This window comes from Pteronotus mesoamericanus, unplaced genomic scaffold, assembly GCF_021234165.1.
Source record: "Pteronotus mesoamericanus isolate MK-2021 breed Mesoamerican mustached bat unplaced genomic scaffold, CSHL_Meso_final scaffold_827, whole genome shotgun sequence".
Classification (NCBI taxonomy): Eukaryota; Metazoa; Chordata; class Mammalia; order Chiroptera; family Mormoopidae; genus Pteronotus; species Pteronotus mesoamericanus.
In genome coordinates, this window is record NW_026555327.1 from 437636 (window position 1) to 457278 (window position 19643).

General features: G+C 58.8%; 2 protein-coding genes across 5 annotated transcripts in view; both read left to right on the forward strand.

Moving 5' to 3' along the window:
* The first annotated feature begins 2244 nt into the window (after positions 1 to 2244).
* Positions 2245 to 4330, forward strand: DAND5 (DAN domain BMP antagonist family member 5). Its single transcript, XM_054563536.1, has 2 exons — positions 2245 to 2571; positions 4085 to 4330. The coding sequence occupies exons 1-2, from the start codon at positions 2245 to 2247 to the stop codon at positions 4328 to 4330; spliced, it is 573 nt and encodes a 190-aa protein (XP_054419511.1).
* A 12232-nt stretch (positions 4331 to 16562) lies between these two features.
* NFIX (nuclear factor I X) overlaps positions 16563 to 19643 on the forward strand; it is a 93440-nt gene continuing 90359 nt past the window's right edge. Inside the window, exon 1 of one of the 4 annotated variants that reach the window (XM_054563529.1) lies at positions 16563 to 16907. In XM_054563529.1, coding sequence (XP_054419504.1) covers positions 16881 to 16907 — 27 coding nt within the window. In that variant the 5' untranslated portion in view covers positions 16563 to 16880. The remainder of the gene's footprint in view (positions 16908 to 19643) is intronic. The other 3 variants (XM_054563533.1, XM_054563534.1, XM_054563535.1) reach the window with 3 other exon arrangements.

The following is a 19643-nucleotide window of genomic DNA, read 5'->3' on the forward strand; positions in this document are numbered from 1 at the left end:
CAATGGCAAATTCAGGGACAGAGCAAGTTTCTCTCAAATCTGTAGCCTTTTATTGCTTGGTTGGGATAATGAGTATAGCGGATTTTGTTATATTTTTATCTACATCTATTTGAATGCCCAAAATAGTTCACTTAAAGGACAGGGGACAGAAAAAAGGTATAAGTTGCTTTCATTGGTGCTTCCTCCCTTGTTTTTGTTGCCTTATGTATGATAAAAACAACTTTTAAACTCTAAAGGGACGCTTCCCCCTTCGCCCCCACCTCACCCACCCATTTTCATGTCCCTCTCCAACAGGAAAATACTGTTGCTTTTTTTCAATATTCAAATCACGTAAACCGTGTCTGTAAGTTCTTATCCCTTCCCCCAAAAGGTCAGGGTGTAATAGACATCCTGTTCTGAAAAATGTTTAACTTCATTTTTCTTGGGTGTCTTTCCATGCTGAAACTGTAAGGGCGTGCGCCGCCTTGTGCAGCCGTGTGTTACGGGGCTTATTCCTGGTGAGTTGGGGGACCAGCGAGGAGGCCCGCGCGGCTTGGCGGGGAGAGAGTGGAGAGGGACGAGGACGGGGAGGCACGCGGACAGCGCGAGCCCGGGGTGGGGGTGGGGGCGGCAGCGAGGACGGTGGCTGTTACCTCGCGTCAGGCGGGAGCCCCGGCGGGTTCTGAGCAGAAGAGGGACGTGCCCGGGCTCAGGGCACCCTCTGGCTGCTCTGCGGGGAGCAGAGTTTGGAGGTGGGAGCCGGGGCACCAGAGCGGAGGGACTATGGTGGTTCAAGTGGGAGATAATAAGGGCCGGGCTGTGTCCAGGTGGAGGACCCAAGAGGGAGTGAGAACTGGGCGGATTCTGGGTAGGTTTGTTTTTTTTTTCTGGGTAGATTTTGAAGCGGACGGAACTTGCTGTCATTTCAAATTGGGGAGCGGGTGTTGTCAGAGAAAGTGAGGGGTCAAGGATGCTCCAAAGTCTGGGGCCCTAGCACCTTCTAGGACGGAACTTTCGCTAGCTGGGTCTGGAGGAAAGCGATAGGACAAGTTGGGGGACGCTCAGGAGTTCGGGTGTAGCTGGACTAATGGAAGGCGCTCCCGCACCTTCGGGTGGGGCGTTCGGGATGCGAGTCCCGAGAGCCGGGCGCGAAGTCCCAAGAGCCGCCGCCAGAGGGCGAGCGCGCCCCATCGCCTGCACAGCTCCTGGTGCGCGGGAAGGACCTGCCCTGCTGCTTCCCACGGCCCCGCAGCCTGCAGTGCCTCACCTGGGTGCGAGCTGTGGGCCACAGAGGTGCCAGAGCCCGGCCGGGACCCCCCGATGCTCTCGGGGCCCCAAAGCATGGTGCTCCCACCCCTATGAGCTTCAAGCACTCCAATCTCCCACACCCCACGAGACTGTTTGCGTTGCCTGCGACACTCACAGGGTTCTGAAAAAATATTACTTACCTCTTCAGGGAGGCCTTCCCTGACCACCCAGGGGGCTGAAACCCCTCCCCATCCCACTCCGCTAAAACACCTCTAAGGCACAGTCCTTTTTAATACCTTAACATTTAAGACTCTGAAATCATCTTAATTATCTTGCCTGTATTCTGCTGTACAACGTAAAACAGGGAGACCCATTTTCTGTTTGGTCTCCCGTATCCTCAGGGCTCGGAATTAGGCTTGGATCTAGCAGGTGCTAAAGGAAAACCAACAGCAACAATGTTAATCGTAGCTTACTCCTGGTGCTACTGTATACTGGCCTCTATTTTAAATTCCTTAAGTAAATTACCTCCTTGAATCCTCAGAACAACCCTAAGGTACTGGTATTATCTCCATATTCCAGAAGAGGAAGCTGAGGCCCAGAGTGGTTGAGAGAATGGACCAAGGTTGCACAGCCAGGAAGTTGCAATGTTGGGATTGAAACCCGAGTAGCTTGACTGCAAAGCCTGGTTTTGCTAAATGGATGAATGGGGCCCTGAAACCTGGTACGGAGCCCCCAGGGACTTTGGCATTATGTCCCAAGCCCCTGTCTCTAGACCTGCCTCTCCTGGTCCCCCAGCCCACACACCAGCAGCCCCAGCCCCCAGATCCCCTGCTAGGCTAGGGGGAGGGGTGGGAACCCAGCAGGTCTGGTTTACTCTGGAGTTTGCAGAGGCACCTCCCAGGCTGCCCAGGTCGGGGGCAGGCCATTAAAAGTGGGTCCGGTGAGCACAGACTGCACTCACCAGACAGCAGGGTCAACTGCCCGAGACCCTGAGCCCAGTGCCGGACACTCAGACAGATGCTCCTCAGCCAGCTGACCCCTCTCCTGAGCCTGCTCAGTGGAGCCTGGCTACCCAGAGGTTTGGGGAGGCCTGGACCCCGTGGTCCCCCACCCCAGCCCTGGGCTGCCGCCAATCAGACCCAAACTCTGGGCCAAGGGGCCCTGGCCTCCCCAGTGCCATCCTCTGCTCTCAGCAGTTGGAAGGCCTTCTTGGATCTGCAGAAAACCGGGCGTATAGGAACAAGTGGGCTGCAGCGTGGGGAGCAGGTGACCACCGCCATGTCTCTCCCGCTGAACCCACAGGAAGTGGCCCATGAGATGTGCAAGGCTGTGCCCTTCACTCAGGTGAGTGTGCAGGTGGGGGAAGGAGGGGGCTGGGTCTCAGAATTGGCAGGGGGCATGGGCTGTGGTGCCAGATCTGGGATCAAGCCCTGCATTTTTTACCTAACTGTCTCTGATCCTTGGTTTCCTCCCTTATAACAAGGGGGTTAAGTTTCCCCACTGCAGCCAAAGCAGTTGCCCCTATCCTGGTCTCCCAGCTTCTGCTAACACCACCCTGTCCCCCAAGTCTGTTTTCCCACTTAGTGGCTGAGGGTACCCATGAGCTCCAGAGTCAGGTCATGTCCTTCCTTTGCTCAGAACCTTCCATGCCTCCCACCTCACCCAGAGCAAAAGCCCAAGCTCTTCCTGCAGCCCGCAACGCCCTGCACTGTCTGCCTGTCCCCTCCCTGCTCCCACCGTCCCCCACCTCCGCCTTGCCCGCCGTGCTCCGGCCATACCTGCCTCCTTACTTTCCTCCAGACACACCAACGTTACATGCCACTGGCTCTCCCTTTGCCTTTACATCTTTCCTCCGCCCTGACATTCTATGGCTCCTTCTTTCACCTCCTGCAGGTTTTTACTCAAACGTGGTTTAAAAAGGCAGCACCTGCCACCCCATTGCCCGCTTTTCTGCTTTATTTCTCTCTGTAGTACACACCATCACCCAAAAAGTGAAATTGATTCTGTCATTGCACTTTTCATGCCTTCCTCCGTAGCATGTCCATCCCCCCAGGGGGAGGATTTTTATCCTTATCCCCTCTGCATCCTCATCCCCAGGCCTTAGGACAGAGCCAGGCACACAGCAGGAGCTCGGTGGGTGTTGACAATGGAGGAGAGTGCAGTGCCTCCCGAAGCACCTCTGGGCAGCCTGAGTGAGAGGGGTAGGGACAGCACTCGCAGCCGCAGCTGCGTTCAGCTGGTGCTCCATAAAGGCTATAGGAATCCCTGTCATGTGTTGTGTGTGGCCCAGGCTTTGAAGTCAGATGTATCAAGGTCTGCCTTAGCTGCTGATTTCTTTCAGAGCAAGAGGCTGGGGTGACTGGGGCAGAGTGAGGGGGAAGGTGGGAGGAGAAGGGCAGAGGTGGGAGGACACAGTCTTAACAGAGAACCAGGATCAGAAGGTAAGTTGATAGACCCCCTTCGTTGGAGGGGATCATAGGAGGAAACACCATCTTTTGAGCACTGACTGGGTGCCAGGTAATAGGAGCACTGCGTAATCCCCCAGGCTCTTGCAATGCCGCCCCTTCCTGCTGTTCCTCAGCCCTTCTCTGTATTAATCCTCTCTGTTGAAAGGTCTAGAGCATACTACTCCCCCCTTCCCCTGCCCTGAACTTTGATAATTTCACAGGTGAGGAAACTGAGGCTCAGAGAGGTTGAATAACTTATCCCAGGTCACACAGCCAGCAGATGGCAGCCAGCATTTGAGCCCAGGCATCCATGCTTTTCAGGGTGGGGTGGAAGTGGGTGGGTGAATATCCTCATTGCTCTTGCCCCAGACTCCACTGCCCCTGACCTATCCCTCTGCCTCTGGCCCCAGGTGCTCTCCCAGCCGGGATGCATGACCGTGCGCCTCCGCAATCACCTCTGCTTTGGCCACTGCTCCTCACTCTACGTCCCTGGTGTGGACTCTGCCCCGCTTGTCCTCTGCAACAGCTGTGTGCCCACTCAAAGGCGCCGGGCACCCGTGTTCCTGTGGTGTTGGGTGGGCAGCCCAACCTCTCGTCGGCGGGTGAAGACATCCATGGTGCTGGTCGAGAGATGTCAGTGCAGCCCGAAGGCATGAGCTGAGCATCACAGACTGACGAAGATGCACCCACCTTGAGAGATGTGGGGCGTCAGGCTGAGAAAGACGCCGACCTGGGTTATGTGCACTGGGTCAAAGAGACCAAGGATGCAGGGAACGCCAGATGGGCCTTCCGAGTCCTCCCAGGGACACCAGACGTAGGCCCGGCCATGGAGGTGGACGGCTCACAGACACAGCACACACTTATTAAGTGCTCAGTGTTGTCCAGGCCCAGCTCTTAGTGTTTGACATGTACTTACTTGTGTCATCCTCAGAGCTGCCCAATGACATAGACATTTTACATTTGCCATTTTACAGGGAAGGAAACCGAGGCCCCAAGAGGCAAAGCCACTAGCTCAGGGTCACAGAGCAGTATGTGTCAGAGAGAGCATTTGGACCCAAGACAGTGTGGCATCCTTTTTTAGCCACCAGGCTGGACCTCCTCTCACATAATGAGTCAAAGACGCACTCCCAACTGCGGGGAGAACAGATGGCCCCTCCCGGACCAGGAGACATGGTGATGACCCTGTCCTAGGGACTCCAAGAAACCAAGCCAGGAAGGCAGACGTAGCTACTGGGGGAAACCTGGGCTCCCCAAATCAGACGCAGGACCTATGAGCTCCAGCTGCCCTGCAAGTCTCCACCCAGCCCCATGCCCAGGGCGGCAGTTCTACAGGAACCATAAAGGCTGGCCGAGCCCAGCTGTGTGTAATGCGTGTATGTGTGTTTGTTCCTCCAGCTGGAGTTCCCTGGGGGTATGTGGCCCTGTGGAATGCGGGCACAGTGCGGGGGTGGGGTGGTGCTCCCTCCTCAGTGGGGAGCAGGGTCTGCAGCGGACCAGGGCGGCCTGGCTTTGGGCGTCTGGAACCAGGGCCCTAGCAGATGGGCCCGTCTGGCACAGACGCAGGGACATGTGGCGCTGTCAGGGTTGCCTCCAAATGCTCCCCGGAGCGCAGGGCGGGGGGCGGCCAAGGCCCCCCTCAGCCCTCTTCCTGCCTCAGGAAGGAAGGCCCCAGGTGAGGGGAGCAGGAGGAGGGGACCCGAGGAAACAGATGGGCCAGCGGGGCGTGGGAGCCCATGACCTCTGACCTCACAGGCCAGCACAGAGGGGTGGGAACAGGCCAGGCAGGCAGCTCCCAAGGCCCCGCTCCAAGGGCTGGGATGGGATGGGGGGAGGTCGTGAGTGGCCCCTGGGGCAGGGGTGTACTCTCCCTCCCCCCTCCAGGGTTCTGTGCCAAACCTCAGGCAGCGTCCGAGTGGGTAGCTCAGCCTTGGCACCGTGGGCACCCCCTCTCTGGCAGGCATATGAGGCGCCTGCTTCCACCCCTTTCAGCTGTGCCCACCTCCTGCCAGCCGGGGAGCCAGCTGGGAACCTTGGTGCCAGGGGGGCCCCGTGTGTCCCTGCCCCCCCCGGGCAGTGCCAACCGGCCCCCGCCCCCACTCCCCAGGCCCATTAATGGGTGGGTAATGAGTGCTGGGGGAGCAGAGGAGGGGCGGGGATGCAGGTGCCACAGGCGCTGGCACGGGGGCTGCTAATCAGGTTTGCCAACGCCATCTGTCACCGCGCGAGCATCTGGGGCTCAAGGTGACCCTGTCACCCTCAGTTACAATTATGAGTTTGGCATCTGTATTAAAGCCCGCCAGCCGGCCAGGATGGGGAGGGCTGGGGTGGGCTAGGGGTGTGCGGTGAGCCCTGTCCCGGGGGTCCCGTTCCCAGGGGCTGTGCGGCTGCCAAGGCATGGGGCTTCTCCCTGCCTAGGGGAGTTCGTGTGTGTGTGTGTGTGTGCGTGTGCGCATGCACACCAGCCTGCACAATTCTGCGAGTGTGTCTGGATGCAGGGTTGGGAGTCTAGGTTTTGTGTGTCTCTGGGTATGGTGGCTGTGTGTCTGAGTTTGGTGGGATGGCTGGGAGGAGGCAGGTCTGAGAGCGTGTGGGTACGCAGATGAGCGTGGGTCTGTATGCTGGGAGAGGAGTAATGGTAGGTCTAGGTGTCTCCGGGTGATAGTGGGCGTCGGTGTATGCGTGATGTCATGTGTGTTGTTGTGTGTGTGCCCCTGACAGTGTGTGGTGCTGTGCATCTGATGGTCACAGCCTATCTATTTGGGCATGTGGGTCTCCATGTAAGATTCTGTTGCATTGTGTGTGTGTGTGTGTGCGCGCACGCGCACGCGCGCATGTGTGTAAACACACAAGGGCAGCAGCTGGGAAAGGCTCTGTGTGGTAGCTGCAGGGCTTCTCTCCTGCCCCTTTAGTCTGTCCCCGCCCTCACCCACCCCGGCTGCCCCGCTCTAACCTGGGTGCTTCGGGAAGGCAAAGGGCTGGCTTGGGGGCGGGGTGGGGGGGGGAGCTCTAGGCTCCAGAGTCTTGGATCTGGATTCTGGGCCTTCAATTCTAAATTCTGAAGACAGGATCTACCCTTCTGGATTCTGGGCACTTGGACATGGATTTTAGATTCTGGGTCCCCAATTCTTGGGTCTGGATTATAGATTTTGGTCCCTGGGAATCTAGATTCAGATTCTGGCATCTGGATTTCAGGCTCTGAATTCTGGCTTTGGGTTCTGGCTAACTGACCCTGACTTCCAGTGTCTGGGACTCTGGGTGCTGAGTCTGGGCCTGTCCTCTGTGCCCTTCTGTTCAGGGTGGGCCACTGGGCTGCCCGCCATCCCCTGACCTGATGGGTGCAGAGACCACACATCGCCACCAGGGGACACCCTTGGTCCAGATTTGGACCCAACTGACCCAGACATGGAGGAGTTGGGGACCACCCCGGCCTGGTTTGACCCAGCCCTTTGAGGAGGAGGGAGGCGGTGCTCCACCTCTCTCCCTTCCTCTTCCCATCTGGGCTGGAGACTGATGTCTGTCAAACATGGAGAACTGGACCCAGCATCCCCATAGACCCCTTAATCTGGGCCAGGGGCCAGGGCGCCAAGTCATTGGGTCAAATGCAGGGTGCAAAAAGCTTATGTGTCATGGGACGGTGTCAATGAGTGTGCAGGTGTGAGAGTGCACCGTATGTCTGGGGTGGCCACATATGGCAGTGTTCCGTGGAGTGTGAACCTGTGTGGTGTGTGGCCATGTGTGACTGTGACCACATGTCTGACAGGGTCCTCATGTGACAGTGCATCTAGGAGGCTGTATCTGTAACTGTGTCACTCGGGTATAAGGTAGAAGTCCCTGTCATATGGGCATGTCTAACTGAACATGACTGTGTCACTGGGTGTCTGCGGGTGTGTCTGTAGGTGTCACTGGGTCCATGAGGGTGTCTTGGAGTGTCTGAGACAGTGTCCCCAAGACTAGGTCCCTGTGTTGACCATGTCTTTTCAGTGGGTCTGTGAAGATGTGTAGGACAGAAACATGCCTTCCAAGAGTGTCAAACTGGGGGAGGCATGTTGTCCAAAGGAGAGTGGGGGAAGGACTGGGGTAGGAGGAATCAGAGGCACTCGGTGTACTTGTTCCTTTCCCTTCCTGTATCTCTGACTCTCCGTCTTGCTGAATCTCTGTACGGCTGGGTCTCCGCCTCTCTCTCTCAGTATCTCTGACTTTGGGCGTTCTGACCAGGTGGTGGCTGGAGTCGTTGAGGGTGTAGCAGTCCTCTGCCTAGTCTCATTGCCAGGCACAGCGCAAGGCACAGTAGGCTCCGTGGCTGTTGGCTCGCTGGCCCTGCCCTGTCTCCCACCCCAGCCCTTCGTCTTCCAATTCAATCCCCGCCTCTGCCTCTCCTTGGTTCTGTCTCTCTGTCTGCTTCCTCACTGGTGTATTTCTTTCCATCTCGCAGGTCTCTCCCATCTCTGTCTCTCCCCGTCTCTGCCTCTCCCTCTTGGCTTTTAAGCGTCTTTCTTTCTCCATCTACCACTCTGTCTTTCCCCATCTCTTGTCTCTCCCTCTCTCGTCTCCCTCCACCTTGTCTCTCCCTATCTCTGTCTCTCCCTGTCTCTGCCGGCCCGGGTGGGTCGGGGTGGGTCCGGGACAGCCAGGCCCGGGCGCCGCGGCGAACAATGCCCCATTCACGCGGCCCTTCGGCGCCATGGCAACGCGCCCGCCCCGCCCTCCCCGCCCGGGCCGCGCGTGCCAAGAGGATGCCATGGTTACGTCAGGCGCGTGCCCGCTCCGCGCGCCGCCCCCCGCGCGCTCTTGGAGTGGCCAGGCCGGCAGGGGGCGCCCGGCCGCAGCCTATGTCCTAAGCCGGAAGGGGCATCCTCCTTCACGGGGCCTTCAGCCACTCGTCGCCTGTTTTCCCTTCTGTAAACCGTGAACGGTGGGCAGAATAATATTGTAGTGTGTGTGTGTGTGTGTGTGTGATGGTGAGTGAAGCCTCTCTTTAGGGTATTTGTGTGTGAGCACATTTGGGAGTCAGTGGGACTATGTGCCAATTTGTGGGTCAGTGTTTGCATAGGTGCATGGGTGTTTCAAATAGTCGGTTCTAGCCTGGCGGGGTAGCTCAGTTGATTAGAGCCTGGTCCCGATATGCCCGCATTGCGGGTTCCGTCCCCAGTGAGTGTCAACGCAGATGCGGGAGTCAACCAATGAACGCATGAATGGGCGGGGCAAGGAGTCAATGTTTTTCTCTCTCCCAGGTCAATAAAATTTTTTTAAAGCAGTTGGTTCTAGTTTGGGGGTGACTGGATGCCTGTGTGTTTGGGAATGTGAGTGTGTATATATTTTCGTGCCTATGTGTAATGATGCCTGTGTAGTTTGGGTATGACAAGTGTATGTGGGTTTGTGGTCATGTGCCCTGATGTTTGTGTGCCCCGTGTTTGTGTGCCTGAGGTGTGTATATGTGTGATTGTGTGCTTGTGAGTTCATGTGATTGTGTGTCCGTGTTTGCATGGCTGAGGGGTGGGTGACAGAGAGACAGAGAGAGAGATGGTGGGTCTCTGTGGTTGGGGGTGATTGTGTGTTTGTGATTGTGAGTTCATTCGATTGTGCGTTTGTGCTTGCATGCATTGTATGTGTATAGTTGTGAATTTTTGTAACTATTGTTTGGGGGGGTCTTTTTATAAACTCGGGTATGCTTATGCGTGGGACTGGGAGTAGGATCTGAGGACTGCTGGGGTCTGGCTGAGCCCCCCCTCACTTGAGGGCCTCCTGGCACAGAAGGGGGTGCCCAGCTGCCTGGGACCTCCAACTCCCCACAGGTTCAGGAGAGCCCCATCTGATGAATATTCATGAGGTGGGGGCTGGCACCCACTGCTGACAGCTGCACGTCCATTAGCCGCTTCCCCAACCCCGCTGCTCTCCCTGTACCAACTGCAGCAGGGAGGGGGTGTCAGCGTAGGCCTGTCCCCGTCTCTACAACTGGGGGGCCGGGGGCGTCCTAGGGACTATCGTGGGGGCCATGTTAGCATGCCTGGCTGCCTGTTGGGACAGCTAAGGGGCTGTCTCAATGTTGTGACAGGCACTGGGGAGAGAGTGCCTGTCGTGTGACAGGATGTACTTGGAATGGTGGTGTGGCTGTCACCCATTGTTTCTTTGTAGCTCTGTCCGGGGATGAGGGGCGTGGTGTGGCGCTGTGAGCTGTGAGCCTGTCACCTGCAACAGTGATGCCCTGAGCATGTGTCATCAGAGTATCTTGGAGCAGTTCTGTAGCGGCCTTACCTGCTGGCTCTCTGCTCCGTGACACCATGACAGGGAGGGTGTGTTGTGTTATTGGAGTGACTGGTTTGGTTCAAACATTGATCTGGGGACAGCTGTGTGCCACACCGTGGGGATGAAGTGATCAGATCTGCTTCCTCTCCTTGCGACTGAGTGGGGCGGCGGCTCTGTGTGGCCACACGGCCAGCACAGCTGCAGGGGCGCCCCGGGCAGAGGACGTCAGTGCGCCCCCGCTGGTCGGTGCCGTGCTGGCATCGTGCGAGGGTCAGCGTGTCAGGTCCGCTGTGAGGATGCGTGAGACGGTGTGGCCGAAGGTGTGTGGTGGTTGGAATCGCTGAGAGTGTAACAGTACTTCTGCGTGTGACAGTGTGGCTGAGGATGTGACAGTGTCCCCGGTCGAAGGTGTGAGTTGCGGTTCCGTGTGTGCTTGAAGGGATGACAGCATGGCTGTGTGCAATAGCATGTATGACAGTGGGGTTATATGTGATGGTGTGACTGAAGATAACATGAGGGGCTGCGTGCATGGCTGTATGATCGACAGTGTGACAATGGCACTGTGTGTGTGACAAGGAGTGTGTGTGCCGACCTGAGCCCTGCGTCTACAACGGCCCCGCCCCACCCCCAGGCTGCACAGGGAGTCTGACCACATTCTCACACACAACGACACTGTCACGGCCCCAGCCAGGTCGCCCGTGCAGCCACGCTGTCCTACTTTCAAGCTGGAGCGAGGGGCCTTGTGGCGCGGGATTGGCAGCCGCCCATCTCGGGGATGCACTTGGGCCTTAGACAGGGAGACTTGGAGATCCAACAGAGGGGCAAGCCTTAGCCCCTCTGTCTTCCCTGTGCAGCTTGGGTTTGGGGATCGGCTTCCAGATGTAATGGGGGTGAGGTGGGGGAGGGCTGCTCTGGGCTGGGGGACTCCATCCTGAGCCCTGGCGTGTGGCTGGGTGGCCCCTGAGGCTTGGCTGGGGACATGGTGCAGCTGGCTCACCCCCCAATATCCACTCCCTGGGATGACTGGGCAGTGGCAGCAGACAGAGGCCCCATTCAGGAGCCGGGGCCAGGTTTCCAGGACGGGGCGGGGGGGCGCGGGTGGGTCTCCTGCCTGCTGCAAATGAAACGTTTCCCCAATTTCTTCCCTTTGCCTCCAGATGAGTGCGAGCCACCGGAGGCCTTGCTGCCCTCCTGTCCTGCACGCTGGCTAGGCTGTGCCTCTGGGGCACGCGGGAGTGTGTGCCTGGGGGGCCCCGTGTGCAGCTGCCGGCTGGCCCGTGTGTCCCCAGTTGTGACTTGGGCATGCTTGCCTGTGTCTTTGGGTGTCGTGTGACCAACTGTGTGTGACCATGACCATGAGTGATACGTGTATGTGTATCATCTGTATAACTTTGTACGACTTTATGTGTGCCACACCCACAGATGATTTTGAAAGCATCTGTGAGTGGGACCCAGTGGGTCTGTTCTATGTGAGATTTTGTGTCCCTGCGTGACTATGTGGCCTTTTGTGTATCTGTGTAACTAGTCTCACTGTGTGATTCTGGGAGTCTGTGTAACTGTGTCCAGGTATATCCAGGTGTGTCTTTGTGAGTCAATATATATCTGAGTGTCTATGAGGGTCTACGTGATGGTGAGCGTCTTAGTGTGTGACCAGTGTGCTACTGGTGTCATTCTGTGGGTGGCTCTGGGAAAGTCTGTGCAGCTGTGTGTCTGTGTGCTGTTCTGGGAGGGTGTGTGACAGCATCTTTGGGTGATCCTGTGTCTTTGTGTGATTATGGCATTTTATATGACACCCTCAGAGGAGGAAGAAAATCTGTGTGTGTCTTGAGTACACCTGTGTGTGTCTTTGTGATTGTGTGTGTGTGCGCGCGCGCGCGCACACGTGTGATGTGGTGTGGGGTGCCTGGCTAAGTGTGCCTTGGGAGTGGGGACTGTAACTCCTCAGGGTCAGATCCCACTGGGGGTTCGCAGCCCGGGGTTGGGGCAGGGAGAGCAAGGCGAGGACCCCAGACCTGGGGCACAGACCATCCCTGCCATCTGGTCAGGAGAGGCATTGGGTCCTCTTGGGGCGTGGGGACCCCTAGTCCTGCCAGGACGGTCCTAGAGCATGTCCCCCCATCACCCCCCTCCCCTGGCAGCACCTGCTGCCTGGCTCTTCATTTATCCTCTGTGCCAGATGTGTGCCACCTCCCCTGAGAGGACTGCCCAGCTCACCTGGAGCCCAGCAATGCTGGACCCTCACCTTCAGTGGCCCAGGACCTGGCTGCCAGAGCCTAGATAGTTCAATGGCCCCCCCGCTTCCCAGCACCCTGGCTAGGCAGTGCCACAGGCCTGGTTCTTGCTCCTCCCCCCTCTTCCACTCCCCACACACCTGCATTGGAAGAACACACCTGCTGCCAGCCGCAGCCAGGTGGGCAGCCCTGCATGAAGGAATGTGGGGGATTCCAGCTGTGCCGTCCCAGATGTGCCCAGCCCTCTGGCAGTGCCCCTCCCCCATGATTTCTCAAGGGCCAGGTGTGCCCTAAGACCTGGGCTCTGGGGAGGAGGGAAGGCGGGTGCGTGGGCACCCTCCAGAGCAGCCCCTCTCTCTGCCTCCCAGTAAAAATTCTCCCTAATGGCAGCTGCCGGGGGAGGAGCAGAGTGGCTGTGTGTGAAAGGGTGTGTTGTGGGTGCGGGGGGCTCTCAGTGTGTGGAGAGGATTCTGAGTGCAGATGTGTGCGCGAACATGGGCAAGTGTGGTTTTTTAAAAATGTGAATATGGATGCATGTGGTATGTGAATGTGCCCGGAAGAATGTGTGTGTTGTAGTGTGAAGCTGTGTGTGAAAGAAAGGATGGGGGTCCTGCGTGTGTATGGATGTTGTGTTTGTGTGTGTCTGAATGGAAGAATAGGGGTCGTGTGTGTGTGTCTGTTGGAATGGGAAATGAATATCTTGTGTGTGTATGGGTGCTGTATGTGTCTGTGTGTGTGTATGAGAAAGAATGGGTGTCCTGTGGGTGTTTTGGATGTTGTATGTTTATGTGCGTGTCTCAGTGGAAGAACGGATATTGTGTGTATCTGTGTATCTGAATGGAAGAACGAGCGTTGTGTGTGCATGCCTGCGTGTGCTGCATGGAAGGATGGGTGTCCTGTGTGTCTATGAATGGAGGGTTGACTATTGTGGTGCGTGTATGTATATGGATGAAGGAAGGCAGGACCGGGTGTGTGTGTGTGTGTGTGAGTGGAAGTGTGGTGTCAGTGTGTATATGAATTGGGAATGGGATGTGTGTTCAAGCAGAGCCCAGGTTTGGGGTCAGATGCAGGACTGGGAGGGCGACGGAGTGGGCAGACCACAGCCCCAGGATCTGCCGCGGCTGGTGGGCAGGGCTGGGAGGACAGGCCGGCAGGTGGGGGGGGGGGCTCAAGGTGAGGGTCTTTGGAGCCATGTGCCCCTTCATGGCTGTGCGCAGAAGGCCAAGGAGGGCCCACCCTGGCTCGAGGTTCCCCCAGGCTCCTGGCCACACTATAGGCCTGGACACCCCAAAGCCCTCCACCATGTCCTCCCACTCCCCAGACTTTTCCCATGGGTCCCCCTCAAGCCCCCTACAGGCCCACGTTGCTCCAGTGTCCCCTTCACACAGGCCCCGTAACCATCCCAAACCTATCCTCTGCCGCTTCCCTTAGCCCTCTAAGCTCCCCCTTGGCTCTGCAAACCCCTTCTGGGCCCACATTTCCCCAGCACCTTCCCCCAGACATTCCAGCCTCTCTTGGGCCTTCTCAAAGCCCCCCAGACCCTTTTACACCCATCCCCTGCCTTTTCCCGCTTTCCTCCGCTCCCACCCCATCTCCCACCCCATCCTCCAACCGCCCCTGTCCTGAAACATCCAGGTTCCCATCCCCCTTTAATCCCCAAACCACTTTCCTTGTCCCCTTTACGAAGCCCCTCGCTGCCTCCAGTCCCCTCTTCGCACCCCTCCCCTGTCCCCCATGTAGCCCCGCCCTTCCCCCTTGGAGCCCCCGCCAGCCCCTTCCCTGTGCCCCCTCCCCCTTGCCCTCCTCCTGCAAGCGGCTGCAGCAGCGACGGCCCTGAAACTTTAAACGGTGTTAAAAGTTTCTGTTTACGAGAAGCCCTTGAATTTTTAAGGACGTATCAATTCCCTCCGCCAAGGCCTTGCATCAGCAGCGAAGCGGGGGAGGCTGGGTCAGAACGCGGGATACCGGAAAAGAGCCCCCCAAACACGGACTGACAGACACACAGTACCCAGACACAACCTCAGGCACCCAGAGACCCCCCTTCCTGGTACACGTGTGCACACACAACCTTAGTCACGCACACGACACAGCCTGTCGAACACAGACTGACATCCCCGACAAAGACACAGAACCCCCTCCCTAAGACACACACACGCACACACACACACGCACCCCTATGCACCCACAGATCCTCATCACTGCCCAGGACCTACAGAGAGAAACACCTCTAATGGTCCATGGCCATTTTCTGCCGCACGGTCCCTGAATGCAGACAGACCCACTAGGACCCTCGCACACTTACTTGCCCACTTGGTCACGTACACTCCAAGACACACAGAGACCCACATCCCTGCTGCACATACACAGGTTTGTCACACACACTGACACTTTCTGACAAAAAGACCCTCAGAGCTAATGCACACACAGCGATCAGCTTGAAACACACATGCTCACCCTGATGCCCCCATCACTAGCACTTCCTGTCAAACCCAGACCCTGGCCACACTTGACTCCCACTAGAATGTCAGCCTCCCTGGGACAGGTCTTTTGTCTTGGTCCCCACTACGTCCCCAACGCTTGGCACAGGGCCTGACAGATGCTCACCCTCTCTGACTCATAGACACCTCCCAGGCATACAGCCAGACCCGCATCACCACCGTGCAACACCGGTCCACACAAAAGGACTCCTGGATGGCCACTGACCGACGTCTCTTTCCCCCCTGAGGACACCCAGACCCACCCAGACACCTGAGGACACAACTACAGCCACCCTGCCTCAGTGGTCTCGTGTGACCAGGAGCATTCCCCGAGGGACATTTCTACACATGCACACACACACACACACAGGCACACACCCTTGTGCCCCCACACAGCTGGCCCTGCACACACATACACGCACACACCCACACGCACCTGGGCACCAACACTCCTCTGACAGACAATGCATAGCTGAGTATTGCCACAGCTTCTTGGCCCAGGAGGGCAAGAAGGTGCCGGCTGCAGCTGGCAGCAGGCGGGAGCTTTGTCTCAGCAGGAGCTGCCTGCGGGTTGTGGCACCACCTCTCCACCCGCCACAGGGGTCACCCAAGGGCTCCCTGTGCCCCCGTGCTAGGGTCCTCAGCACCATCTCTCCTGCAGGTCCTTTCTGCTCTGGAAATGGGGGGTTCGGGGCCTGCCTGAGGGTCTAGGGACTCACCAGCAGGGGTGTATACGTGTATCTGAGGCCTTCACGCCCTTTCCTGTCCCTGTGGAATGGGCTGTGCAGCCCCTCCTAGATCTGTGTGTGTGTGTGTGATCTGAGCGAAGTGCAAGTGTGTATGCTGCGTGTGTGGGAGGGGCCTGGGTGCATGTGTGTGGCACCTGTGCGCATGGTTGGGTGATTCTTTGAGGGGCATTGCCAGCTGACTGGGTATCAGGATTGTTGGTCAGCGTGCTGGAGGCTCAGGGTACATCTGGGTATCAGGTGTGTGGTGTGTGTGTTGTTGTGACTGTCACTTTGTATCAGTGACACTTTGTATCTCTTCTCTTTGTAATAGGGTGAGTGCATTCCTGGTGTTGTTTGGCATGTACGTCCAGGTGTCTGATGATGTGTGTTTGTGTGATGGTGTGTTAGTGCATCTCCTGTTTATCAGTGTCATTCTGTGTGCCCGGGTGTGTCCTCTGTATTGTCACAACTACCATGATATTTTGGTGCGGCTTTGTGTTTGTGTTATGTGTGTCCATATATAGGAGTTGAGTGTCTGGAACACGTCAAGGTGTGGTTGTGTGTCATGGCTGTATCAGTGTCAGTGTGAATTTGTACATGTCAGCAAGGCCCTGATGTGTGCATGTCTTAGTGCGTGTGTGTGAGGCCCATGTTGGCATGTATCTATATATATCTGGGTGTCTAAACATGGTTCCTTGTTGTAATGTGTGTGTGCCAGTATCATCACATGATGGGGGGGGCCTGTGTGCATGTCAGTATGAGGGTCATGGGTTGGATTGCTAATCTTGGGGTGTGCGCGTGCGTGCGTGTGGACTGTGTACTCGGGAATGTGTCCATGCTGTGTGTTCGTAGGTGTCTGCGTGTGCTTTGTTGTCGGAACGTGTGGCAATGCGTTCTGTACGTGACATGTGTGTGGGGTAGGAGACCCGCTGTGTGTCAGCGTGTGTCTGCGTTGGAACGCGGGCCAGCACGTGTCGGGGTGGCCGTGACGGTGTGCGCCCCCGCAAGTGTGTGTGCGTGCATGTGTGTGCGCTTGTGTGTGCGTGCGTGTCTGTGTGTGTGCGTGCGTGTCTGTGTGTGTGCGCGCGCCGGCCGCTGCTCCCCGCCCGCCCGCCCCTCCCCGCGCCCCTCCTCCCGCCCGCCCGCCCGCCAGCTCCCTCTCCCCGGAGTGCGCCGCTTCCAAACTTTGTCTAAACTTTCACTTTCACAGCGCAGCGGCGGCGGCGGCGGCGGGCGAGGGTGACCGGCCGAGCGGCGGCGGCATGGAGTAGACGCGCAGCGGCGGCGGCGGCGGACGCGAGAGGCAGCGGCGAGCGCGGCGGCGGCGGCGGCGGCCCCGGAGCCGGCGGGGCCGAGCCTGCGAACGGCGAGCGCGGAGCGGCGCCGGGCCGAGCGCGGGGCCGCGGGCCGGGCGGGCGCCGCGCGGCGGAGGCCGGAGTAGCCGAGCCGGAGCCCGAGCGCGGCCACCGCCTGCCGGGCCTCCCCTCGCCGCGGCCGGCCGCCGCGCTCTCGCCCGGGCGCCCAGCTATGTACTCCCCGTACTGCCTCACCCAGGTACCGGCCGCCGCCCCGCGCGACCGGGGAGGGAAGCGGGCGCAGGAGGCCGGCCGGCAGCGCAGGCGGGCGGGCGGGCGGGCGGAGGGGGCGCGCGGCGGCTGGGGGAGTGAGCCCGCGGGCGGCCGAGGGGTGCAAGCCGTGCTGTGGGGAGTCCGGGCACGCGTGCGGGCGCCACTGTGCGCGTGCGAACCTGGCCACCGGCAGATCCCTGCTGGGGTCTTCGGGGGTGGCCAGCTGCGTGCGTGGCGCTGCCCTGGAGCGGGAGTGTGTGTGAGTGTGTGTGCGTGCGCGCGCGCTCGGCTGGGGTGCGGTGGGCAACGCGACTCCTGCCGACCTGTGGGCGACTGTGGTGGCACCCGAACAGCGTGGCCTCTGGCAGTGTTTGCGGGGGTGAAAGAGTGGCAGGGGTGGTCCCGCGGGCGCAGAGTAGGGACTGGGTATGGTGGCGATCTGAGGGGCGGGCGCAGCGTTTCCCGAGGTTGGCAGCGGCCGGCGTGCGTGGTAGCAGACCCTGTGTTGGGCTGGGGTGCCCGGGGCGGGCCGAGCGGCCCGGGCGTCTCCCCAAAGTCTTTGTTCAGGCTTCACATGGGAGCGGGGCTAAGAAAATGGCGGGGCTCCCAAATTTCGGAGGGGCAGGGGAGGGGAGGAGAGGGAGGGATGGGCCCACTGCCAGCCGGGGCCGCGCCTCTGCACCGACCCTGGACGACGACGCCGCCGCGGGCCCCCCTCCAAACTTTCCTCGGCACAAACTTTCCGGCCCCCGCTTCCCGGGCTGCCGCGCGGTGGACCAGGCGGGCCGGGGGAATACCGTCCTGCCGCCCAGAGGCGGGAGGGCGGGAGGCAGCCGTGGACGCCGCCGACAGTGCTGCGACCACGCCGTCGGGCCAGCCGCGAGCAGAATAGTGCCGACCTTGGAGCGCTGCAGAGCGCATCCCGCCTCCAGCGAAGTTCCCTGAGCCGCGCTCGGCGGAGGCAAAGGCTCCCGGGATGCCGGCGCTGCTATCCCGCCCTCCCCTGTCGGTGGCCCTAGGCTCCGAGAGGGCACAGGAGCTGACCATAGTCCCACATCGGCCTTGGCAGCGCTGCCTGCAGGGCCTACACTGGTAACAATGACTCCGCAGATGGTACACCTAGGGGTTGCTCAGCGGTGCCTTCCAGCAGGACCTACGTGTGTGGAGAATCTCTAGACCAGGCCTGAGGTCCTAATTGTTCCCTCTGCCAGCCTGAGTCTTGCTAGCCTTGAGCCAAGTGTGCCCACAGTTGGGAGTGGGGGTCCACGTGAACATGGCTGCTATGCGGGCCCGGTGTGCGGCAAGGGGCACGAGGGTATGTGTGGGATGAGTGTTAGCCGTGGGCACACCGCCCTCTTGTATCGACAGATGCAAGTGTGTGTGTGTGAGTTGATTTTGGGGTCTGTATGTGGCTCCTGTGGGTTGGCCGTAGGCAGGCTTGTGTGGCATGGACGTGTGTGGGGGGCTCTGGGAACAGGTTTTCCTGTACAGGTGTGAGTAGGTGCACATTCTCCGCACATGTATATCACGGTGTGTATGCAGGTATGAGTGTGCACTCTGACCACTGTGGCAGCATGGGAACCCCTACATCTGTGCCTCATCTTGGGCTTCCCACACGACGATCCTGCCCACCTAGCTGGGCCTGAGCCGTGGCTGTCTTTGGGGCTATGTTTGGATGGCCTGCGTGGCTAGTGTCTAGGTACTAGCGGGACCAAGACCCCACGCCCCAGCAGCTCCTTGCCCACCTGCTGCCATCCCAGCTCCCTGGCCTGCCCCCTTAGGCTTGGGTGAGATTCTGGGTCCTCAGATTTCATGGTACCTTGGGAAAGAAATGCCAGGAGATCCACTGTGACAAGTCTAGGAAGACGGCTGGGGCGGCCCCCAGACTCAGGGTGATGGCCAAGGCTTGACTCTGTGACACTCCAGAAGGGAGCACGGGCTCAGCTCCATCACAGACCCAGGCTGCAAGGGTGCCAGGGTGGCTGGGGGGCACAGTGATCGCAGTCTGGGCGGGTGGCTGCTGTCTGTGGGTCAGCAGAGTCTGCCCCTCCCGAGAGCTGCATCTCTTGGATCCAGAGTCTCTGTTTTTATAAATTTTTCTGCTTCCATAGTTTGCCCTGCCAGTCTCTGTCTCTGTCTCTGTCTCTCTGTCCTTCTATATTTTTGACTGTCCCTGTCTCTCCCTGTCTGTCTCTGATGCTGGCCCCATCTCTGCTCCTCCCTCCCCCCCACATCTCGGACTCTCTGCCTCTCTCTGGCCTCCATCTCTCTCTCTCTCTCTCTCCCTTTTTTCAAACCAGAATTGGCTTCGATTTTAAAGTCAATAAATGATTGAGCAGGAACGAGCTTGGAGCAGCGGGGCCCTGGCAGGGAAAGGCACTGTGGGCGAGGGGGAAGGATGGGGGGGAAATCTCCTTCTGGAAAAAGCATCGAAATCCAGGGCGGCTGGGCGGGGCGCTTGCTGGAGCTGCTTGAGCCCACTAGAGCCACAGACCTGAGTCCTCAGTGGAGGGAAGCGGATGGATGAGGCTCCCCCTCCAAATAAACTGAGATGCCGACTACACCAGAATGTAGTCACACACATACACTGCCTCCACCGCGAAGATGGGGGCATAAATGACATCCTTACACTGATGTCCAGCCAGACACACAGTGATTGGCAAACCTACAGACATGGGAGACGGTGGACCTGTGTTCCCTCCCTGCCCAACACATGTGTAAA